The sequence below is a fragment of the Bos grunniens genome, chromosome 21 (assembly GCF_055505025.1).
Source record: "Bos grunniens cultivar Pamir isolate PY7600 chromosome 21, Bosgru_T2T1.0, whole genome shotgun sequence".
In the NCBI taxonomy this organism is placed as follows: Eukaryota; Metazoa; Chordata; class Mammalia; order Artiodactyla; family Bovidae; genus Bos; species Bos grunniens.
In genome coordinates, this window is record NC_141185.1 from 20,156,695 (window position 1) to 20,183,279 (window position 26,585).

The 26,585-nt window shown below is 37.1% G+C and overlaps 1 protein-coding gene across 10 annotated transcripts in view; it reads right to left on the reverse strand.

Moving 5' to 3' along the window:
- LOC147349201 (uncharacterized) overlaps positions 1 to 26,585 on the reverse strand; it is a 372,827-nt gene that overhangs the window by 167,267 nt on the left and 178,975 nt on the right. For 2 of the 10 annotated variants that reach the window (XR_015149590.1, XM_086363380.1), the window contains exon 3: positions 16,504 to 17,159. The exons of the other annotated variants lie outside the window; for them this stretch is intronic. Coding sequence is in view for 1 of the 2 variants with exons in the window: in XM_086363380.1 (XP_086219506.1) it covers positions 16,980 to 17,159 (180 nt within the window). In the remaining variant the exon portion in view is untranslated. Of the gene's footprint in view, positions 1 to 16,503; positions 17,160 to 26,585 lie in introns of those variants that run through there. 10 annotated transcript variants of the gene reach the window in all.

A 26,585-nucleotide genomic window follows, 5' to 3' on the forward strand; every position in this document is an offset into this window, starting at 1 on the left:
GTCCGACTCTTTGTGACCCCACGGACTGTATCCTACGAGGCTCCTCTGTCCGTGGGATTTTCCAGACAAGAGTACTGGAGTGGGTTGCCATTTCCTTCTCCAGGGGATCTTCCTGACCCAGGGATCGAACCCGGGTCTCCTGCATTGCAGGCAGACGCTTCACCCTCTAAGCCACCAGGACATTTCTCTGAACCCACTCCTGCTGTCCTCCACTGTTGTGTTCCACTGGCCCTCTGTTCTACATCTCATGATTTGCTCTCCATATCACTGCTCTTGAAAAACCCTTTTTTGAATTACTGAACCTTTGCATTTCTGATTAACAGCTTTTTTATGGGTCTTTCTCTAGCAGTATTGTTGCCTCATCTCCATTTCCTTTTTTCCTTTACTCCACACCTCTTCTCTGCTCTGTGTGATTTAGACCTTTCAGGGACAGGCTAAACCAGGAAATGGTAATAAACAGCTTTTAAAGGGCATGTGAAATCCACACCCTCTCCATTGCTTGAAGCTTGCTGCTGTGTGTGGCCCCTACTCCAAACCTCTTCGAGTTTCTCTCATAAGTTCTATGTCCTTAAAGTCTGGCCTACATATTAAAGTTCTTGACCATCCCAGAGGTGTGTACACATCTTCACAACAATTTTGAACTGGATTAAGTTAGGGACTGTTTTACCCCCAAGAAAATCAATAGTTGTGACTACCTCAGTGTCCCAGGACTCTTATCAACAGGGAAGAATCTCCCTAAGACTTCTATGACAGTAGGAAGGTTATGTTGAAAGCATGTAGCACTTCTGCCCTAGTTAAAACCCTGTACTACAATAGTGATTATTAGCCAAAATAGTATTACAATAGTCTAGTACTACCAAATGTACCAAATAGTACTACAATAGTCTAGTACTACCAAATAGTACTACCAAAATGTACAAAATACTACAGTAGTCTCTTAGCCAAAAGATGCAGATTTAATATGGAAAGTAGATTGTGTTCTGACTTTTGTGGCTTTCTCTTATACCCATTCTATTTTGAACTCTCTGGTGAGGGTAGAAACTTGCTATCTTTCACATACACCCTGAGCAGAGAGAGAAAATGCCAAGAGAATATGAACATAATTTGAAAATTCACCAAAATTTCATCTACTTGAATAATATTGATTCCTGAGACTTGTGACAGAAATGGAAATTATTTTTAATAACACTATTTTGATAATTTTTAAAGTCATAGTACAAAAGTCACATTATATTTGTTGGGACTTTTACTGTTTATAAAACGTTTTTGAGAACCTTATGCTCTATGAATTTCTATAAGAATCCTCTGAAGTAAAAAAGACAGAATAAATGCTTAGTACAAGATCAGTCAAGTGGAGAGTGGCCATTAAAAATAGAATTTAGAGCATCTGTAATATGCAATATTGTTTAGTAGCTAAGTCACGTTGGATACTCTGTGACCCCATGGACTGTAGCCCACCAGGCTTCTCTGCCCATGGGTTTCCCCAGGTAAGAATACTGGAGTGGGTTGCCATTTTCTTCTCCAGGGGATCTTCCCAACTCAGACTGAATCCACATATCCTGACTGGGAGGCAGATTCTTTACCACTGAGCCACCAGGGAAGCCCATAATATGCAATATCTTACTGTAATCTACATTCATTTTACTTACATTCAGCCCAACAAGTAAACCTTGCTCTATTTCTTTGAAATACTTTTAATATTTATTCTTTATTTATATTACCAATCTGGAATTTAATATCATTATCAACTTATAGCTAGAGTAAAGTAATAACAAGTTAACTGTTTTCTCCCTCTCTCCCCCAATACCAATACTACTTATGTATTAAATTAAATCTCCCTACAATATTATGATTTTCATATGATTTCCTTATTGAAATCCTTTAATAATTCATTATTGCCTAGAGGATAATATGTCAGGATAAGTCTTGGTATCACTTAGAATCCTTGGTATCACTAATTGTTTCACCTTGGCAAGTCAGGATACTACACTGAATAAAAGACCATCAACTTTAGAAATAATGACCTCAGAAAAAATCCTCTTTCTACATCTTGAAGCCATTGAAACCGTAGCATGTTTGTATCCTCAGTTACCTCAACTGTAAGATGAGGCTAGTTGTTCTTAGCTGTAGTGTAGGGTAAGGGAGTTAGAGAAGTCGAGGTTCAGAAAAAGAACGAGACCAGCACTTCACAGGAACAGATCGCCTTTAATGAGGCGAGAAGGGGCAGCAGTCAGATTAGTGAGCTGCTGCACTAAACCAAGAAAAGAGCGAGTATATATAGGCATATATGTGGAAATCTACTGTCTTAAGATGGCCTGGTCTTCTCCAAGGTTGTTCAGAATAGTTATCTCTTAAACGGCTGGAGCAAGGAATTCTGGAGATCAGCCAGAGGCTGGGACCTGTGGCTGGGAGCTGGGTGTAATCAATGTCCATTTTTTTTCTTCAGGTGAGAGAGCTCCTTGTTTTGCATAGAATGGTGGGGAGGACCTGGAGGGAAGTTTTAACTCCAGGCTATTTTGAGCCATGTAACTTTCCTTCATGTAGTATTGTGTGATTTTCATGATTATTTACCAAAGCTTATTTTCTACCATTCCTTGATGCCAAATTATTTCATCTTAATAAACTTAAAGAATCACATAGAAATATTTTTCTTGCCACATATATCAGTCTTATTTGCCTGCCTGCATTCTGTTATATCCAATCAACATCTCAGAACAGGAGGAGGCAAAGAAAAGTGTAAACCAACCAAACAAAAAAACTCCGGTGAAACAGCTTTGAGAATTTTATTACTTATCAATTTTTATCATAATAAGTAAATAAACAAAATGAATAATGAAGCCAAAAGTATCTTTTTTTATATATTTAAGGTATATTAACAACAAAGGTAAATGTAGAATTTTGATATGGATAGAGTTTAGTCATATTAATGCTAAAAAATATGCAAAAGATGATAGCATTAAGTGACAGAAAAAGAAAATGAAGAGAAAAGTAGCTCTTGATATAGTCAAGTGTGATGAATTTCGGTTGCAAAAATCACCAACCAGGGGAAGATATTAATCTTTGCTATAATAAATTTAAAAGTTATCAGTGAATAACAAGATGACTTTCAGTCTATTCAAATATTAGTTTCCTGCATCCATCTGCCTACGACTTTTTTTTTAGTTCCTTAGAATGGTAATGATATATTTCTTCTAGCCTCCATTAAACTTTTATAAGCTCAATGATCCCAGATAATGCACATCTTCATTGGTTTACCAACTGCTTATTTTTATATTCTATCAGTAAGCATATTTTGCATTTACTAGCAATAACTTTAAATATTTCAGTAGCTCACAGTCCATTAAATACAATTAGTATGAAATGCCTGCAGATGACAAAGTGAGAAATTAAGTTATTAGCAAATCAATCAAAGAAAATTGCAAGGATAACAGAAGTGGATAATATCAGTTCCACGGTAGCAGAGCCCTAGTAAAAGCAAGTATTTGTTTCAGCCTTCAGATGGGGAACACTAGAATCACAGGCCTGTTCCTTGAAAATGCTGCACACATTAGATGACATTTTACAGCAATAGGATTACATAGGAGTGTTAGGTGGCACAAGTGGTAAAGTACCCACCTGCCAATTCAGGATACTTAACGAGTCATAGATTCAATCACTGGGTTGGGAAGATCCCCTGGAGGAGGGCCCGGGAACCCACTCCAGTATTCTTGCCTGGAAAATCCCCTGGACAGAGGAGCCTAACCTGCTACAGCCCATAGTGTCGCAAAGAGTTAGACATGAAGGAAGCAACTAGCACGTAGCACAGACGTCTTCACAAGGGAGGAGAGGTAGATTTTTATCCTGGTAGAAAATGGTTACATGAGATAATGTGGTGAATATGATTCTCTTAACTATGCTAGGTGCCATATTAAGCTAAATATTAGCAATTTTTCTATATCCTTATAACGCTTGAGCACAGAGAACTCCAAATTTCTTCTGCTCATTTGTAGCCCAAGCCAGCCATATACACAGCCTTTCACAACACCTTAATACTGACTTTGTCCTTCCATTTGTTAGGCCAGAAAAAATCAGATTTATCTTTGACACCTCTCTTTCCCTCACAAACCTACACTCTTCAATTGATTAGAAAATTCCCTTGGATCCACCTTCAAAATATACCCAGAATCTTATACATTCTTACCAATGCCAGTGAAACCATCATGACCTCAGCCTCCTCATCCATCCCAGCCTCCACCAATCATTATGCTTCTCACTTGCCTCCCTTCCATCAATGTTAACACAGCATTCAGGAGGTGCTAAAATTTGTCACATCAGGTTCCTCCTCTGTACCAAATCAGTAGGGAACAACTGCAAACAGAATTATGGAAACATCCCTTTCAGTGACTTCTGATCATATCTGGTACTACCCCAGGCTTGTTCCAGACACAATGGCCTTCATCTAGTCCCTAGGAAACACCCGTATGGTATCCAAATAATTAGGGTCTTGAATCTAGCAGTTTTCTCAAATGAAATACAATTTTTCCCAGATACCTATGTGATGAATTCCCTCACATTCTTCAACTCTCTGCTCAAAGTTCAACTCACACAGTTACTCATTTCTTGTACCCCCACTCCCTCCTGCCCTCTAGCCCCTACACTCTATTCCCTCACTCGGCTGTAATGTTTGCTTTATGTTTCCAAAAACTCACTTTATTTCTGTCTTTCCTTCTGGACCATAAGCTCCACAAAAGCAGAAGTCTTTCTTAGTTTGTTCATTGATACACCAAAAGCCGCTAAAACATGAATTACATTTGAGGAATGTAATATGAAGGAATGCTCTGTAAACTTATCAGCTCTAGGTTAATAAGGCCTAATAATAAGGCTATCTGTGCAAGAATCCCTACTGAGGCAATACTTCACAATTCTCCCTTCTCTACCCAGCAATTGAATGGCCTATAATATGGGCTCCATCCATTCACAGAAAATACACACAATAAAGAATTAGAGGCCTCACTTTTCAAAAAGGGCCTAATAATCACTGTTGTATAAAACTACAAATTATATAAAGTGAATAAAACAAAATATATAAAATGAAACATACAATATTATATACTTCATTCTTTAGAGAGATTTTTTACCCATGAGTTTTCTCTTACTAAGGAGTTGATAATAGTTTGATGAGATGAAGAATCAGTGCCTTTTCCCAGTTTGAAGCACATATAATGAGATTTATAATACGAATCCAGAAGACTATGTACTTTTGAGGTATTTATACAAACTCTTTTTCAAATAATATTGCTATTATTAGCAGTATACCCTGTCCCGCTGCTGTTTGGTTTTTTCTTTTCTATTTTTTTTTCTCCCATCCTGATTTTGTTCTGTATTCTACCATTGCAATGAAAGCCGCTTTTCTACACCTATCATTTCTCTTTCTCTTCTTAAACTCTTCTCCTTATGGCCCTGACACAAGCTATAGTGTGTGGTCTTCTCAGGGTTTGCTGGGGCTAAGTCACTTCAGTCATGTCCAACTCTGTGCAACCCCATAGACGGCAGCCCACCAGGCTCCCCCCGTCCCTGGGATTCTCCAGGCAAGAACCCTGGAGTGGGTTGCCATTTCCTTCTCCAATGCATGAAAGTGAAAAGTGAAAGGGAAGTTGCTCAGTCATGTCCGACTCTTAGCGACCCCATGGACTGCAGCCTACCAGGCTCCTCTGTCCATGGGATTTTCCAGGCAAGAGTACTGGAGTGGGGTGCCATTGCCTTCTCCGGGTTTACCTATCTACAATTCTAGGATTAAACAGTCTCTCAAAGGCATACTTACTTCCATTTGGATAAAGTCTTTGGGCTCAAAAAAAAAAAAAAAAAAAACTGCTTTACAGAAATTCAAATCTCCTACATAGGCTTTAAAGCATCACCAGCAAAATATTTGTAACATCTCATTGTCTATAATCTTTCAGGCATCCTACATAGATAACATATACCTTTAAAAAAGGGTGCATTTAGAGCATTTCCTTTTATCAATTTTCTATTATACCAATCAAGTTTTGCATTCTGATTGTAGTCTTTGCCCTTCTTTTATTCCCTTTAATAACCCAAGATTTCATAAAACCCCAGTGGTCTTTTAAAGCAGAATATTTGCATAAACATTTCTTGCAGAGAGTTGAGTTCATTGGGAAATTCTTTCTCTTTGACTGGCCTTTATAGTTGTGGACATATACATATGTATGTGTACATAATATATAGGAACATACTTTATTAATATTTACTTCTATCTGTTATGCTGCCAATGATCTGATACAAAATTTTGTTTAGACTACTCCATCTCCTCTAGATCATATGAAGTTATTCATCATCTATGAGATTTACTGGAAACAATGACAGCAATTCCAACTTCCTTCCCTTTAATCAAGACATTGACTACTCTTATATTAAATGATACAGACTACAAAATAATGCTGGCTTGCCTATTAGATTGTCAAGCTGTTTGAAGTCTAGCTGATGTTTCCCTCTTCCTATTATTTCTTCATAGCCATCCACAGCTGGGTTCATCCCACCTCTGGAATGATGCCAGTATTAAAAAAAAAAAAAAAAAGTAAACAAACCTTCATTATGAAAAGACACCTGCTCAATGGTTCTTGTGCCATCTGACTTTATAAGCAATGATCAAAGTATTATCCCAACATTTCAGTGAATAATATTTCCTTCTATTTCTTCTCATTTTGTCAAGACAATTTCCCAGTACTTCTTTACCATGAGAATTTGGTTGTTTATTTGATCACAAGCCCAATAAAAACTGTAACAGAAAACACCTTACTAGGCAATTGAAATGATAGAGACTACCTGTGTAGATTTATATGGCTAAGTTTTTGTCTGCCCCTAAATTCATAAATATCACTACATATTCTCTCGCAGTTAAGACAACTAGTAATTGTAATGCCAGCCCCCAGGTGGCTCAGCCAGTAAAGAATGTCTGCAATGCAGGAGACTCAAGTTCGATCCCTGGGTCAGAAAGATCCCCTGGAGAAGGGAATGGCAACCCACTCCATTATTCTTGCTTGGAGAATCCCATGGACAAAGGAGCCTGGTAGGTTACAGTCCATGGGGTCGCAAAGAGTCAGACACAACTGAGCAACTAGCATTTCACACTTTCACTTGACAACTATTGTAAGATGCACCAGTATTTTACATCCTCTAAGAAAAAAAATGCTGTTGGTTGTAACTGTCACATGTCACTTATTGTGAGACACAAGCTGCTTTCAGAAATGTTAAAATAAAAAAAAAAAAAAACTAATCTCATTTTGGATGATTCAAAGGAAAGAATGTTACTCCTTGTTCTTATGAATAGAAGATTCATATTTAAGTAATATACAGCAAATATTACTCACTTGAATGAGCTCAGATGTAATTGGATATTATTATAGATCAGATATTTGAAATTTCCTGAATAAATACCAACTTTAAGCTCAGCAGAATCTTATGGCACAACATTGTTCATTCAAAAGCATATCCTAAGGTGGCCATTTCATCTCAATTTGCTCACAACTTTTCGTTTTCACACTGAAAGTCCTGCACCCCAGATGTATTAGTCTGCTAAAACTGTCATAACAAAATATCACAGACCATGAACCTCAAATGACAGAAATTTTTTTTTCACAGTTCTGGAGGCTGGAAAGTCCAAGGTCAAAGTTCTGGCAGGGTTCAGTGTCTGATGATAGTTCTCTTTCTGTCTGTAGATGGCCCCCTTCTCACTGCATTGTCACAAGGCCCTTGCTATGAGTGACACCAGAACGAGAGATCTCTCTTCTCACAAGGTTATGGCCTCAGCTTTATGACCTTGAGTGTGTGCATGCTAAGTTGCTTTAGTCCTATCCTCTGTCCATGGGATTCTCCAGGCAAATATACTGGAGTGGTTTTTCATGCCCTCCTCCAGGGGATCTTCCCAACCCAGGGATTGAACCTGTGTCTTTATATCTCCTATACAGGTGGTGGATGGGGCTTCCCTGGTGGTTCAAACAGTAAAGAATCTGCTTGAAATGTGGGAGACCTGGGTTCAATCCCTGGGTTGGGAAGATCCCCTGGAGAAGGGAATGGCTACCCACTCAGTATTCTTGCCTGGAGAATGCTAGGTACAGAGAGGAGTCTGGCAGGCTACAGTCCATGGAGTTGCAAAGAATCAGGTCACAAAAAGCTGAGCGACTAATTCTTTCACTTTTCTTTACTACTCGCGCCACTTGGGGGCCCTTTGCGACCTTTCAAGCATTCTGCCACCATCATGTGTGCTAAAGTTGCTTCATTCGTGTCCCAATCTGCCAGACTCCTCCATCCACGGGATTCTCCGGGCAAGAATTCTGGAGTGGGTTACCATGCCTTCTTCCAACCTTAATTTCTTCCTAAAAGCCCTGTCTCCAGAAACACTCACTTTGAGGTTTAGGGCTGAAACTCATAACATTTTGAAAGGACAAAATTCACTTCATTGCACCAGGAAACCCCTCAGTCCTGGGCGAACTGGGATGACTGATCACTAAGTTACACTTTCTTACATGAAAGGCTAAAAAGAAAATCCACTTGGTTGTAACTCTGCATGAACTCATTTAAAAATTAATGTAATTTTAAGCAGAGATAAAATAGTTCTCTACAACTTACATTTTTCTTTGATGAATTAACATTTACATTATTTAAATACCCAAACAATAGGGTATTGGGTGTGTAGGATAGAAGATATAGGACATCAGATTTCATAATCATTGAGCACAGGTAGATCACTGAGCCAGGATGCTACATGAATCTCTCTTTCTTCAACACTCTCCTTGTTATGCAGGGATGCAAAACCTTAAAAAAATGTACATTTTATAAGCTCCATTGCCAGCAGGGTTCCAATTTAAGTTTCTCTCATAGTAGAGAGACTTTGCACAAATTCTGCAAGACACTGGAGAATAAGATGTCATCATTGCCTCAGAAACTTATAGCCAAAAAGGTCTACTGTTCTGCTGGAAAGAACCATTTATTGTTGGCAGCCAAAATCGTCAGTAGTTTCCCGGGATTCCTTCTTTCTCATTTCTTGTATCCTATCAGCAGCTTTTCTGACCTTCACTCCTATAAGCTATTAATTATTTCTATTAAATACAAAGAAGGTTCATTGAAATCTAGAGTGCTATCTTCTGCACTAAAGGAATTATAATGAATAAAATTATGTAGAGTGCTTTCTAGAAATAATACTGAAATTATTTTGTTTAGTTATTTGCTTTCTCTTTTCCTCATAAAAATTATAAGAAAAAATCTAGTGCTTTCTGCATTCAATATAATATAATCACTTTTTAAACACTAGATTTTATTTTCCAGAAAGGAAAATAAAACTAATTAAAAAGCTTGGCAAAAATCACACACACACACACACAAATGTGTTTTTCTATTTACTACACCCCATCATTTTTGCCCTAAGAAATGAGATCTTCATCTAAATATCTTAGAAAATGAAACACAAACTTAGAAAAATGGCAAGGGATCATGTTGCTAGGACTACTTACTTGTATATGATTTCCATTTAAATCTGTTTCAAATCCCATTTGAAAGAATCAAGGCAAAAAATCACAGTCCACTGTAGTGGGTAGGATATCTTCAGCAGTATCTTTTAATGTCTGTTTATATCTTAAGAAATAATATCTTAGTTTCTAAACTATAACAATTTCAAAGTATTTCTAGTATAACCTCAATTTCCTATGTGCCCATTTCCCAAAGAAGAACTTCCTGCCCCCCAAATGAAGTTTTTTGGCGACACCAGACGGCATTTGGAGATCTTAGTTTCCAAACCAGGGATCAAACCCATGCTCCCTGCAGTGAAGGCACAGATTCTTAACCACTGGAAAACCAGGGATGTACTGAAGAAGAATAGAAGTCTTTTAAATAAAAACATTCATCAAGACAAACTGCTTGCAGGGGAAGCTCTTTTCTAGATTTTGTCTTGTCAATATCAAGTCAGCATAGCAGGACAACTATTTAGTACTTACTTATTTTATTTACTTATCATTAGTCATTTTGGCATTATTTCGCATGTTTGCATACTAGCACGCTTAATTTAATTCAAATAACTTCTAAGATTTCATAGCTCATAATCTTATTGAAAGACTCTTTTCTCTGGGTTATCAATATAGATTATGCCATTAGCTTTGTAATACAAATATATATCTCAATGTATTTGTGATATTTTCAAATGTTACGCCAAAGCTAAAATCAATATTCAAAATATTATTATGATTTACTACTAGAGAGATACATGCATATCTCTCTAACCTCCATAAGTTGTTGTTTGTTTTGAAAATTCAAGTCAAAAAATTACAATCGGAAAAGGTAATTATGCTTTTGAAAAGGAACCAAAGAGAAAGTAGGCAGTTTTATCCTATATCACTGGATATTTTAGAAAGGATTTCATAGATTTCTTTGTGTGCACAATTATAGTTTATTTTTACATTGTTGACTTTTCAGTTACCGTCACTTAAATATGGGAATCAAAGATACATAGGAGTCAAGAATGTTTATTCTATAAATGTCATTCATGATCTATTCTGTAATTTACAATGTGACATTTTAATGCATCACCGTCTTAATCTCACTTGTATAAAGTAATATAATCAGATGACTTGAAGTAGCCAAAATTTTAATTTGAGTATCTCCAAAGTCAGCTATTTCAAGTTTTTAAGGCAAGACTTAATTTAGATTATACTTGTATAAAATCACATATTCCCAGATATGGCACCCCATCCAAACTATGATGGATATGGCATATAGGTTAGGATAGATGGTATCACAGGATATGGCGTGAAATTTAGGTAAACAGGGGAACTATCTTCTCCTTTTATATAGGATATAAATGTCATGGAATTATAAATATATGTTCTCTTGCTTAAATGTACAGAACTGGATTGGTGTATGAATTAGATTGTAAATCCAGGAAAACACAAATTTGTTTCATATGATTCCTTATTTAAATTTAGCTTGTGCTTTACATAACGCTCTGAGAAATAGAGGAATGTCATTCTTTAAAAGACAGGATACCAGCTAACTGCAATGAGACACAAGCACTTTGTAAAAAAATTTAAAGAGTTTTGACAAAAACTGATTCATAGGCCCTGATTAGAAGGTTACACACGCATCTTGCCTAGAAACCAAAGCTAATTAGTTGGAATAGTCTATTTCCTACTTTTTTTTTTTTTTTTAATTGAGGGAAGGACATGACACATATAGGGAGGAAAAATGTTAAATCTCTCACTGTTTTCACACAATTTTTCATTCTTTAAAAGATATCACCTGGGTGGGGTGGGAGGGGTGATATATCACTACGAGAAAATCACTTACCCTAGTTAAAATGTTAGACAAGTCAACATCACTAGCCCATTACTATATGCAAGCAAAGTTTTTACAATATTAACTAATAGTAATTACTAGCATGTATTGAATATCTGCTGAAAAGTCAATCTTATTAAAGCATTTGCATATATCATCTCTTTTTACTGTCTCAGAAAACTTGTCAGTAAAGTGCTATTATAACTTCCATCTTGCAGATAAAATAATAGATAATTAGAGAAAGAAAGCTAAATGCTATTCATACAATGTTCAACTTCAGAAGCTGAGCTCTAAAGCTCTGTAATAAGCAATGTCTTAAGAGTTTATTCATTATGGCAGTGATATAACTTCCTTAAATCATTGTGCTCTTCTACAGAAGCTACTTGAGAAGGAGAAGTCGAGTATTATCAAGAAAAGTGATATCTTTGATGAGCTTTAAGATCCTAGCAAGTGTATAACCAGAGAATGATTTTAAAAGGTAAGCTTTGTGAAGAGGGAGATTTACAAATTCTAAATCTTCTGTTTGACCAAGACATGTGTGCTCAGTCATTTCAGTCATGTCTGAATGTTTGCAACCCTATGGACTGTAGCCCACCAGGCTCCTCTGTCCATAGGATTCTCCAGGCAAAAATACTGAAGTGGGTTGCCATATCCTCCTCCATGGGATCTTCCTGACCAGGGATCAAACTTGCATCTCCTGCATTGCAGGGAGATTCTTTACCACTGAGCCACCAGGGAAGCCCTTGGCCAAGACAAGCTTGACTCAATGCCCCTAATAGGTAAGCCAATAAAGAATCTACCGGCCAAGGCAGGAGATGTAAGTGACACAGGAGACACGGGTTGGATCTGCTGGGGAGGAAAATCCCCTGGAGGAGCCTATGGCAACCCACTCCCGTGGAGAATCCCATGGACAGAGGAGCCTGGCAGGCTACAGTCCAAAGGGGTTTCAAAGAGTCAGACTTGATTGAGCAAACACACACACACACACACAAATATCAGACAAGTTTCTTCCGGACTATTGGCCCCTTGATGTCCCTTTTTATACTGCATATCCCTTAGAAAACTTGCAATTATAAATTCTTTTTTTCTGACCCTTTCTTATGTAAATCTTCTACAACCCAGGAATGTCTTTCTTAAGGACCTGGAAATCATTCCTTTGAAATGCAATCATTAAGAAATCAGGAATCCAATTTCCTAGTCTCTGTGGAAGGGTAGTAGTGTAGCTTCAACAAGGACAATCAGCAAAAACAGACAGCCCGTCACAGGGGTCACCTCCCAGCTAATATCCTCCAGTACTTTCCCATTAGTTTACACCAGGGTTTCAAAAATTCTCCCACCTTTTGTTCTAGCAGAGGTGAATTCAATCTCTTTCTCCTATTTCAATAGTCTCGAATAAACCATTCTGTGATGTTTTTAGTATGTCCAATGCACTTTTTTTTCCTATAGACGCTTTACATACCAAGGACCAGGTCCTGAAGGCTGTAACTAAACAGTGCAGAGAATCTGGACCAGACTGGTGAGATGAGAATCAAACTCCATGTTAAGAATTTTGGTTTTCATTCTAAGAACATCCACTAAAGGTCTTTAAGGTTTGAGTGCAGAGAGAAGGGGGAAAGAAGTTGACTATAACATAATTTCCATGTTTAAGAAAAAAAAACACAGTGTAAAGAGAAGGAGCACAGAATGGTTTAAGTGTATTTGTAGGCTGACAGATTAATCAGATGAGAGAAGATGGTAGATCCAGGTAAGAAAGAATTGTAAATATTTAGTATATATTTAAGAGGTAACTCTCAGGTGTGGATGGTGGGGTTGAAAAAGAGATGAGAAATATAGTTTATATATATAGAAATATAGTCTATATATCCGGAACAAGTTTATTTAATATTCCCCACCTTTTTACATTTTATATAAATGTGGATGATTGATGTGTTAGTCAATAGTCTCAAAATATTTTATACATATATGTAAAGGAAAATTAATTTCTAGAAAAGGTAGTCAGATAGCTACAATTTAACCAACTGTAAGTCAAAATTTGACTTTTCTAATTTCTTAAAGGTACAGATAGAATTTAATCAAATAGAATTAAGATTCTGATTAATCCCATGAACAATTTTTTAAAGTTCCCACACTGAGTCTGAAAGCTGCTTTTAGCATCCCTATCTAAGAAACCCTTACAAAATATGACTCTTTCCCACAGTTATGCATATTGATTTCTTTAATATTCAGAAGCATAGGTTACTATGAATAATAAAGTGAGATGGATTATGAGAGTATTTATTGTTTGATGAATGGAGTGGGTGATCATCTGAATCAGAGAAAAAATACTAAGAACAAAGCATATCAATGCACATAATTATTCATACCATAAAAGAATAAAAATGTGAATGTGATTAATATACTTGAAATACGAAGGCTGTGACTTCTCTATGCTTTCTTTCTTTCACTGAATTTTGTCATTAATAACCTTTCATGAACTCAAAAAAAAGAATCTAAAATAAAAAATATAATTGTGAGAGACTAAGAACGCCCATTACCATTTCCAATAGAAGAAAACTGAATACCCTTCAAAAATCATTTACTGATCCTTTTGATTTGAAATAACATGATCATTGTTCTGCAAATGACCCACGCATGCAAATCAATAGAGAGGCCTATTTCCAGAGTTCTGTGAGGAAACTGTATTTATAGTTGTACATAAGACAGCACATTTTAAAAATGAATAAAGTCAGAATTTAAAACATTATATAACACAGTTTCAATTACGCCCAACCCCAGTTTTTACTCTCTGAACAGCAGATTTCATCTTGTGAAAACCCTTCCAGATGTTTCATATAAATTTAGTTTCAGTAATTCTAAAAGAGAGTCCCTAACTCATAATCCTTCCTCTTTACATACTTTATTGTGGTTTATTAAACCACCTTACTTATAGCACGTGTGTATGTGTGTGTGTGTGTGTGTGTGTGTGTTAGTTTCTCAGTCGTGTTCAATTCTTTGAGACTTTATGACTGTAGCCCACCAGGCTCTTCTGTCCATGGAATTGTCCAGGCAAGACTACTGGAGTGGGTAGTCATTCCCTTCTCCAGGGGATCTTCCCAACCCAGGGATCAAACCCATCTCCCACTTTTCAGGCAGATTCTTTACCATCTGGACCACCAGGGAAGCCCTTATTTCTATTAACTAGGTCATTAAAAGGCTTCCCTGGTGGCTCAGACAGTAAAGCGTCTGCCTGCAATGCAGGAGACCCGGCTTCAATTCCTGGGTCGGGAAGATCCCCTGGAGAAGGAAATGGCAATCCACTGTGTTTCTCCACTCTGTATTACTTTATCAATCCCAAACTTCTGTTGGTTTTTTAAAAAATGTTATTCACCTCCACTTGTCCTTTCTCTCCCTTAAGACAGCGTATGAAATGAAATCTGGGTAAGCACCTACAACATACATCAGTCACAGGTACAAAGATTAAGACCTCTACTTCTTTCAGGGGATTCATGTTCTAGAGTTAAGCAAGAAGGGTCTGTAATCTGAGAGACTGTTATGCCGGCAGATTTGCCACTTTGCTAGGTCTATCTTTTCAAACGATTGAGTTTCTTATAGTTAAAGTATATAACCATTTACACCTGAAAGGGTTTTTAAAGACAAAGAACAAAAAGGAGAGGGAAAAAGAAGATAAAACAGAAGATTGTTGTCCCCTAGAGCCTCTGAAAGCTCCGTGAAGTAAACTCAACAGAAAAATAAAATGGCTTTCAGATCAGATCAGATCAGATCAGTCGCTCAGTCGTGTCCGACTCTTTGCAACCCCATGAATCATAGCACGCCAGGCCTCCCTGTCCATCACCAACTCCTGGAGTTCACTCAGACTCACGTCCATCGAGTCAGTGATGCCATCCAGCCATCTCATCCTCTTCGTCCCCTTCTCCTCTTGCTCCTAATCCCTCCCAGCATCAGAGTCTTTTCCAATGAGTCAACTCTTTGCATGAGGTGGCCAAAGTACTGGAGTTTCAGCTTTAGCATCATTCCTTCCAAAGAAATCCCAGGGCTGATCTCCTTCAGAATGGACTGGTTGGATCTCCTTGCTTTAGAGGCAGTAATTATTTCAGCAAGAAAGTTAAGTGGACCATTAGAGGAAATTTTTATTTAAAAGTAGCATAAGACAGGAGACTGCTAAACAGCTAAACCTTGGTCACATCTTTTCTAATAAACTCTTTTGTCAGTTCTTTAGGTAAAGAGGGAATATAAATTTAATGAAAACTACATAGATTTCAGAGGCCTAGTAAATAAGAGATATGAACAATATGAATATTTAATTCAAAAGATTAAGCAATGTTGGAGCTTATCTCAACCAAATAATGTAACCATTGAATCATCTTTAAATTACTATGTTTAGTTAAACTGTCATTTAAGATTGATATTTACAGTTGATTTACATCCACTGCTACCTATTGATGGCTAGAAGAAAGGTGAGTGGAGCGTCACCTGTGTAGATTTGATCCCTCTGAGAGGTGAAAATCCTCTAAGGAATTATACGATTAATACAGTTTGGTCAAATGACTGTCTGATCTGTATATTTTTCTTAAATGTATTTATAATTCCATGATCACTGCCCTACCTTTTCCCGTGAAGATCCAACTGTATTAGAATTAATCTCTTTCATAGCCTTTAAGGAGGTAAATTAACCTAATGAAAAATTGGATATCAAAAAATCTTTTAAGCCCAATGGTATGTATTCAGGTCCCCCCCCCCCCGTAAATGTTAGAGTATTTTCTTTCAAGATAATTTTCTATTGTTTTTGTTTATTTGCTAAGTTGTGTCCAGCTCTTTGTGACCCCCACGGAATGTAGCCCACCAGGTTCCTCTGTCCATGGGATTTCCTAGGCAAGAATACTGGAGTGGATTGCCATTTCCTTCTCCAGGGTATCTTCCCAACTCAGGGATCAAACCTGTGCCTCTTGCATTAGCAGGCAGTTTCTTCACTACTGAGCTACCAAGGAAACCAAAATAACTAGCATATACTTAATGTGTTCTTCATCCCACACTCACAGAAGTGGAGAGTGTGGTCTTATCAAAAGCCTCTCCCCGTGGATATGTCAAGAGTGGAATAGAAGACTCCTACTGTGACACAGTCCTTATTTTTCACTTTTATTTTAGATATTTTTATAACTTTTACTTTTTCCTCTATCTCATCCTTTTGTAAAGAGGCACTAAAAACTGGTATAAACACTAATTATTCAAAATATTACAAAACATACTTTGTATAATACCCTCAAAATCTCTCTTGATAAAAATGTATTTAAATAAGAACCAAAATAAAAATTAAACAACTTCAACCAAATATTTAATCATTGCGACTTTCAAACACAGAAAGTTCTAATATTTAAGAAAAATACCAACAAACTTTAAAACTATAATTTATTCAAGCTCTTAACATAAAATCCTTATTCAGCTAGATTTGTCTTGTATGATATGGTCTTTTCGGTCTATAACTGTATAATAAGAGAAGGTGATTTGGATCCCTGGAGGCCCTTTTCAGAAGCTAACATATATTCTTCTGCATTTGGAATTTCTTTCTAGCAGGTATTCTATGACCCTAATATACGCCTCACACAGTAGCCGCATCTGCTCCACCCCAGGTGATACAGGCACAGCTTCCAACAGAATTGCTCAGACATTCAATAAAGCAGGTAGGCAGATGTCTTTGAGTTTCTCTGGTGTACAGTTTTGTTAGATTTCATGCTGATTATGCAACAAACAACTGCTGAAAATGTGCAATGTGAAATATTATTGACGATATTTTGAAAAGCTGAAGTTAAAGTTAAAATCTGACTTGTACAGCTGCTTATACGAGGTGCCTAAAAGAGAATAAAGTAGAAAGATTTACTCTTTTGGTGAGCTGCATGGAGGAAAAGTGGGTAATCATATAAAACTCTTATATGGTACATACATATTATCAGGTATGTCAAAACTTTTAAAATGTGGTTTCACAGTCAACCAATGTTATCATTAACAGTGGGATTTGATAGCTAATGATGGTCTATTTTTACCTGCTAAGATAAAAGGGAGATAAAGAAGCTCATCAAACCATCTGTCTCTATTCCCCAAGCTATCCTAGTAATGATTAATATAACCTGTGGTTCCCTTTATAAGACTGCAAAGCTGAGTAATAAGAGTTAGGTGAACATTGTTACCTTTTCTTAGCTGGAGTTATACTACATATAAGTGAATGGATGAATGCCTTTGCACTGATGCCAATACCTTTTTTTAATATCAGACACATTATTATGTCCTTACTCTGAGAAGTTTAAAATTGTCTGCATAGCAGTTTTAAAGGTAAGAGAAAATGATCGTAAGAATTTAGTTATTTTCATGGTTGCCTTTTCTACTTGACCTCTGAAGTGTGCTGCTCTAACTTTAGAGAAAGGATGTAAATATTCTTCCATCTTGTTTTTTATCTTCTCTGTAGATATTGTGGATTGAACACACTTTGATAAAATTATAGACTGTCCCACAGTTTCTTTCCCTCTAATTTCTTGGTGAAAAGATAGGCAAACCAAGGATTCTACTTTTTATTCATTCATAATTGAATAGCTATTTCTCCTTTAACATGCTATACTTAAAAGAACTAAACAAAACCTTAACAAAGAAACAATCAATAAATAATATGTACATTCATTAATTAAACAAATACATATGATGTGCCTATGTTTGGATCATGGAAAAAGCAAGAGAGTTCCAGAAAAACATCTATTTCGCTTTATTGACTATGCCAAAGCCTTTGACTGTGTGGATCACAATAAACTGTGGAAAATTCTTCAAGAGATGTGAATACCAGACCACCTGATCTGCCTCTTGAGAAATCTGTATGCAGGTCAGGAAGCAACAGTTAGAACTGGACATGGAACAACAGACTGGTTCCAAATAGGAAAAGGAGGACGTCAAGGTTGTATATTGTCACCCTGTTTATTTAACTTCTATGCAGAGTACATCATGAGAAACGCTGGACTGGAAGAAACACAAGCTGGAATCAAGATTGCCGGGAGAAATATCAATAACCTCAGATATGCAGATGACACCACCCTTATGGCAGAAAGTGAAGAGGAACTCAAAAGCCTCTTGATGAAAGTGAAAGTGGAGAGTGAAAAAGTTGACTTAAAGCTCAACATTCAGAAAATGAATATCATGGCATCTGGTCCCATCACTTCATGGGAAATAGATGGGGAAACAGTGGAAACAGTGTCAGATTTTATTTTTCTGGGCTCCAAAATCACTGCAGATGGTGACTGCAGCCATGAAATTAGAAGACGCTTGCTCCTTGGAAGGAAAGTTATGACCAACCTAGATAGCATATTGAAAAGCAGAGACATTACTTTGCCAGCAAAGGTCCATCTAGTCAAGGCTATGGTTTTTCCTGTGGTCATGTATGGATGTGAGAGTTGGACTGTGAAGAAGGCTGAGCACCGAAGAATTGATGCTTCTGAACTGTGGTGTTGGAGAAGACTCTTGAGAGTCCCTTGGACTGCAAGGAGATCCAACCAGTCCATTCTGAAGGAGATCAGTTCAGTCGCTCTTTGCGACCCCATGAATCGCAGCACACCAGGACTCCCTGTCCATCACCAACTCCCGGAGTTCACTCAGACTCAAGTCCCTCGAGTCAGTGATGCCATCCAGCCATCTCATCCTCTGGCATCCCCTTCTCCTCCTGCCCTCAATCCCTCCCAGCATCAGAGTCTTTTCCAATGAGTCAGCTCTTCGTATGAGGTGGCCAAAGTACTGGAGTTTCAGCTTCAGCATCATTCCTTCCAAAGAAATCCCAGGGCTGATCTCCTGACTGAATGTGGTCCACTGGAGAAGGGAATGGCAAACCACTTCAGTATTCTTGCCTTGAGAACCCCATGAACAGTATGAAAAGGCAAAATGATAGGATACTGAAAGAGGAACTCCCCAGGTCAGTAGGTGCCCAATATGCTACTGGAGATCAGTGGAGAAATAACTCCAGAAAGAATGAAGAGATGGAGCCAAAGCATAATCAATACCCAGCTGCGGATGTGACTGGTGATAGAAGCAAGGTCCGATGCTGTAAAGAGCAATATTGCATAGGAACCTGGAATGTCAGGTCCATGAATCAAGGCAAATTGAAAGTGGTCAAACAAGAGATGGCAAGAGTGAATGTCGACATTCTAGGAATCAGCGAACTGAAATGGACTGGAATGGGTGAATTTAACTCAGATGACCATTATATCTACTACTGCAGGCAGGAATCCCTCAGAAGAAATGGAGTAACCATCATGGTCAACAAAAGAGTCCGAAATGCAGTACTTGGATGCAATCTCAAAAATGACAGAATGATCTCTGTTCATTTCCAAGGCAAACCATTCAGTATCACAGTAATCCAAGTCTATGGCCCAACCAGTAACACTGAAGAAGCTGAAGTTGAATGGTTCTATGAAGACCTACAAGACCTTTTAGAACTAACACCCAAGAAAGATGTCCTTTTCATTATAGGGGACTGGAATGCAAAAGTAGGAAGTCAAGAAACACCTGGAGTAACAGGCAAATTTGTCCTTGGCATATGGAATGAAGCAAGGCAAAGACAAATAGAGTTTTGCCAAGAAAATGCACTGGTCATAACAAACACCCTCTTCCAACAACACAAGAGAAGACTCTATACATGGACATCACCAGATGGTCAACACCGAAATCAGATTGATTATGTTCTTTGCAGCCAAAGATGGAAAAGCTCTATACAGTCAGCAAAAACAAGACCGGGAGCTGACTGTGGCTCAGATCATGAACTCCTTATTGCCAAATTCAGACTTAAATTGAAGAAAGTAGGGAAAATCACTAGACCATACAGGTATGACCTAAATCAAATCCCTTATGATTATACAGTGGAAGTGAGAAATAGATTTAAGGGCCTAGATCTGATAGATAGAGTGCCTGATGAACTATGGAATGAGGTTCGTGACATTGTACAGGAGACAGGGATCAAGACCATCCCCATGGAAAAGAAATGCAGAAGAGCAAAACCGCTTTCTGGGGAGGCCTTACAAATAGCTGTGAAAAGAAGAGAAGTGAAAAGCAAAGCAGAAAAGAAAAATATAAGCATCTGAATGCAGAGTTCCAAAGAATGGCAAGAAGAGATAGCAAAGCCGTCCTCAGTGATCAATGCAAAGAAATAGAGGAAAACAACAGAATGGGAAAGACTAGAGATCTCTTCAAGAAAATCAGAGATACCAAGGGAACATTTCATGCAAAGATGGGCTTGATAAAGGACAGAAATGGTATGGACCTAACAGAAGCAGAAGATATTAAGAAGAGGTGGCAAGAATACACAGAAGAACTGTACAAAAAAGATCTTCATGACCCAGATAATCACAATGGTGTGATCACTGACCTAGAGCCAGACATCCTGGAATGTGAAGTCCAGTGGGCCTTAGAAAGCATCACTATGAACAAAGCTAGAGAAGGTTATGGAATTCCAGTGGAGCTATTTCAATCCTGAAAGATGATGCTGTGAAAGTGCTGCACTCAATATGCCAGCAAATTTGGAAAACTCAGCAGTGGCCACAGGACTGGAAAAGGTCAATTTTCATTCCAATCCGAAAGAAAGGCAATGCCAAAGAATGCTCAAAACTACTGCACAATTGCACTCATCTCACACACTAGTAAAGTAATGCTCAAAATTCTCCAAGCCAGGCTTCAGCAATACGTGAACCGTGAACTTCCTTATGTTCAAGCTGGTTTTAGAAAAGGCAGAGGAACCAGAGATCAACTTGCCAACATCCGCTGGATCATGGAAAAAGCAAGAGAGTTTCAGAAAAACATCTATTTCTGCTTTATTGACTATGCCAAAGCCTTTGACTGTGTATTACAATCAACTGTGGAAAATCCTGAAAAAGATGGGAATACCAGACCACCTGATATGCCTCTTGAGAAATCTGAAGGAGATCTGCCCTGGAATTTCTTTGGAAGGAATGATGCTAAAGCTGAAACTCCAGTACTTTGGCTGCCTTATGCGAAGAGTTGACTCATTGGAAAAGACTCTGATGCTGGGAGGGATTGGGGGCAGGAGGAGAAGGGGACGACAGAGGATGAGATGGCTGGATGGCATCACTGACTCGATGCACATGAGTCTGGGTCAACTCCAGGAGTTGGTGATGGACAGGGAGGCCTGGCGTGCTATGATTCATGGGGTCGCAAAGAGTCGGGCACGACTGAGTGACTGAACTGAACTGAACTGACCCTAGGAATCAAGATTGCCGGGAAAATTAAGGTTGGAATCAAGATTGCCGGGAGAAATATCAATAACCTCAGATATGCAGATGACACACCACCTATGGCAGAAAGAAGAACTAAAGAGCCTCTTGATAAAAGTGAAAGAAGAGAGTGAAAAAGTTGGCTTAAAACACAACATTCAGAAAACTAAGATCATGGCATTTGGTCCCATCACTTCATGACAAATAGATGGGGAAATAATGGAAACAGTGGCAGACTTTATGTTTTGGGGCTCCAAAATCACTGCAGATGGTGACTGCAGCCATGAAATTAAAAGACGCTTGCTCCTTGGAAGAAAAGTTATGACCAACCTAGACAGTATATTAAAAGGCAGAGATATTACTTTGCCAATAAAAGTCCATCTAGTCAAAACTTTGTTTTTTCCAGTAGTCATGTATGGATGTGAGTTGAACTATAAAGAAAGCTGAGTGCTGGAGTATTGATGCTCTTGAACTATGGTGTTGGAGAAGACTCTTGAGAGTCCCTTGGACTGCAAAGAGATCAAACCAGTCCATCCTAAAGGAAATCAGTCCTGAATATTCATTGGAAGGACTGATGCTGAGGCTGAAACTCTAATACTTTGGCCACCTGATGAGAAGTTCTGACTCATTTGAAAAGACCCTTATGCTGGGAAAGATTGAGGGTGGGAGGAGAAGGGGACGACAGAGGATGAGAAGGTTTGATGGCATCACTGACTCATTGGACATGAATTTGAGTAGCTCTGGGAGTTGGTGAAGGACCAACTGGAAAAACATGACCACTGGAAAAACCATAGCCTTGACTAGACAGACTTTTGTTGGCAAAGTAATGTCTCTGTTTTTTAATACGCTACCTAGGTTGGTCATAACTTTTCTTTCAACGAGTAAGCGTCTTTTAATTTCATGGCTGCAGTCACCATCTGCAGTGATTTTGGAGCCCCAAAAAATAAAGTCTGACACTATTTCCACTGTTTCCCCATCTATTTTCCATGAAGTGATGGGACCAAATGCCATGATCTTAGTTTTCTGAATGTTGTGTTTTAAGCCAACTTTTTCACTCTCTTCTTTCACTTTTATCAAGAGGCTCTTTAGTTCTTCTTTCTGCCATAGGTGGTGTGTCATCTGCATATCTGAGGTTATTGATATTTCTCCCGGCAATCTTGATTCCAACCTTAATTTTCCCGGCAATCTTGATTCCTAGGGTCAGTTCAGTTCAGTTCAGTTCAGTCACCAGATGCCATGATCTTAGTTTTCTGAATGTTGAGCTTTAAGCATTATAAATATATAAATACCATATACCAAATGTCAGTGAGTACAATGAGGAAAAATAGAGGGGAATGGAAGGGATGTTGAGGAGTTGCAAAAACATAATTTTATTCGAGTAAAATGCTTTTGAATAATAATTTGGAAAAAAAGAATATTGCCTACAAGTAGTCAGTTTTACTGTGTATCTCTGTATGCATATATAGGTGAATATAAATATGTAAGTGTAGTTTCTCCATGCTTTGGCTTCCCTAATAGCTCAGTTGGTCAAGAATCCACTTGCAATGCAGGAGACCCCAATTCCATTCCTGGGTTGGGAGGATCCACTGGAGAAGGGATAGGCTACCCACTCCAATATTGTGGCCTAGAGAATTCCATGGACTGTATAGTCCATGGGGTCACAAAGAGTTGGACATGACTGAGTAACTTTCACTTTCACTTTATTCAGTTTAAATACATCAACAACATTGCTCTTCCACTTCTAGGGAAAATGCTTAAAAGGCATGACTTCAGAAGTAAATGAGAGTATAAATAGGAACTATGAGAGCAGAATTTGTCTTCTCCTACACAATCTGGAAATCTGGGAGCCAGAGTTAAAAGAGGAAATACATAGGGACTTCTTGGTAACTGATAATTGTAGACGGTTGAAAGTGAATTCAAAATTCTAATCTATGAAGTAGATTTTAAGTAGAAATTAAGTTCAATATGAAAACAAATGATCAAGTGGACTTGGTCTACACACAAGCCCAGGGAAGACATGAAACAGGCCAGAGGTCTGATCTAGAAGAACTCTCGAGTGGAAGCTTTTTTTTTAATGCCACACCCACTTCTAGGCTACCAAAGATAGTGCGTGTTGGGACATCAAACATGGAGGTGCATCAGGATGTCTATGTAACAGCCAAAAGGCTTTCAAAACAGTGCCTCCAGGTCGGCTTGGAACTGAGAAACGTGCTACAGATAGACAAGATCCTGATCCAATCTGGGCAATCACTCTTCTGTGTTTTTTTTTTTTTTCTTATTTATGTTATGTTTTGTTAACATTGCAAAATTAAGTGTGTGGAATAAATATAAAAGAAGTCAAAAGAATTTATAATCAATCAAGCACAATTTTAAGACACCTAAAGCATTATATAAACAGAATTCCCATAAAAATAGCTCTTTTAAAACTCTTACAATGAAAAATGTGTCTCAATTGTACCTTCTATCTAGTGATGGGTTATATTCTAGAATAAATTCATAGAAGAGAATCTAAAATTTTATTTCTACAATAAACTAAATTGATAGCAGTTTTATGGATATTTTTATGTTTCTTCAAAGAGTGAACAAAACGTCAGTGTTTGTAGAAACACTTAAGGCTTCAAGTTCAGAGTCTAATGTTAGGTACTCAAAAATCAGGATTTTTTTTTATATGACAAAACTGGTTACAAAGAGTATGAGAGTATTTTACTGTACACATATAACACACATATAATACTGAATAGCATATACAGTGTTCTTGTTTCCACTTTTCAGGAGAGAAAGTTTTACTTTCATAGACTTTACTTTTTATTCTTTCAGAGGTTTAAAGCTATGATATCATATGTAAAACATAAGATGTAAATTAATTTTAGTGTAATATCCACAGACACACACTACAAGGATCTAAAGTTCATGCTTGATGAGTGTGATTATGGATATTTTAATGTGATTTTACTATTTTGTGGAGCATATTTTTCAGAAAAGAAAATAAACTATTTAAATGATAGTAGAGAGGGATGTGAGGAATCCACCCAATAAAAAAGTATAAGGTATAACCGTTTCTAGGCTTCTGTGACACCTGCTTGTCTGTGTCTTGGTTAAATGGTCTGTATCATTCAATGAATGCACAGCGTAGATTTTCTTTGTGTTCTGACAGGACTAATATGCTGTCATTGGTCCTGTTATAAAGAATTCTTATTTATTTTCTTCACACCAACTAATTTACATTTCTCTCACCATATATCATTAATTTCTTCTCAAGTCTAACCATAATTTTTATTTTCACATCACTGTTAATAGTTGTAGGAATCTCATAACAATACTTTTATTTTCAACCACCTGTAAAAGTCATCAAATATTTAAATATTCTAAATTGTTTAAAAAAACAATAATGCCATAAAACCCTATTATTTAACAGTATCAGAATAGCTGACTTTTCTTCCTATATGGCACTTCCTTTCTGAACATTTTGCAACATAATGACATAGATATATATTATTTAGCTGAAAAACTGCTGATTTGAACTATCATATTTAAATACTGACACATTCTTCCTAAAATATAATTTGATAAGGTATTCTTAGAGCTACACTTTGAGTTATTCTCAATAGATTGTTGGGAAATTTTAATTTAAAAACCAACTTTGCTACAATGGCATTCTTATAAACTATGCTTCAATAACTTAGAAGTGGCAAAAACAACCCTGAAACTTGTCATAATTTTGTCTCCAAAGACCACTGACTTTAATAATAACGAACAATGTGAATCCCTCCAATATTCAGTACATTGGCTTTGGAAGGAAATGTTGATTTTTCACATTAACAAAGTAAAATTCAGGTAAAAAGGGAAAAAGGTTCACACTATCTAAAATAGCTCTGAACACACATCCTCATTAGCTAACATGAAAGGGAATCCTAAAGGGGATAAAATTTCTGTTTGTATCCAAGAGGCACAATCTATCACAATAGCAGACAAGTTTCTAAGGGTGCTTCAGAGTGAATGACAGTTTCATATTGTTGCAGTCTTAAAAAATGAAATCACTCCAAATAATTGTTGTGTAAACGTGATATATTCACTCACTGAAGATGTTTTATCACTTCTGTTTACAAAGCAGAACTGAAGCAGACAGCATGAAATTAAGGTCAGAGTTGGATCTGAAACCAGCATATGGTAATAACTGAATAGCATATACAGTATTCTTGTTTCCACTTTTCAGGAGAGAAAGTTTTACTTTCATAGACTTTACTTTTTATTCTTTCAGAGGTTTAAAGCTATGATAAAATTAATTTTAGTGTAAAATTATTTCCAATAAGCCATCTCATTTAGGTGAATATCTAATTCATAAATTTGCAACCCCCACACCAAAAATGTGTTGCTACAATACAATATGATTTACTCAATTAGATGGGGAAATATGATTTATATGTTGTCAATTAGGTAAGGGGTAATTTGTAGAAGTCTGTCAAAGAAGAAAAATGTTTTTACAAATCAGTTTTATTTCTATGGATCTGGTTTTGAAAAAAATTGAAAACTATTACTCAAAACGTGCAATGTCCCACAAGATTGTATCTTTGCACATAATTATTTGACACATTTTATTACTGCCATATCATATCCCTCTCTATTTTATATGACAAAAAGGATTTAAAACAATATTCTAAAATAACATTTATATTAAAATGCATAGGATGGTTATGTTATTTGAAAATTTTCAGAAAACTTTTTTTCATTTTTATTATGTTGAAAATATAATTCTACTTACATATTCAAAAATCAAGGCTATCTAGATTCAAGTAAGTATATTTTTAAGATACTAATAAAAGACCCATTGGATAGGGTTGAAATATCCAAATAAGAGATTACAAGAACTATTTTGAACTAATGTAACAAAGTCTGCTATGGCAAGTTTGGAGAGATATATCCAATTCAGTGAAGTGTGAAGAGAAAGGATTCATGGCACAGACATGTTAAGCAAAGAGCCCACAATCCATGCCATTCACTGAATTCTGACTTTAGCTGAAGGTC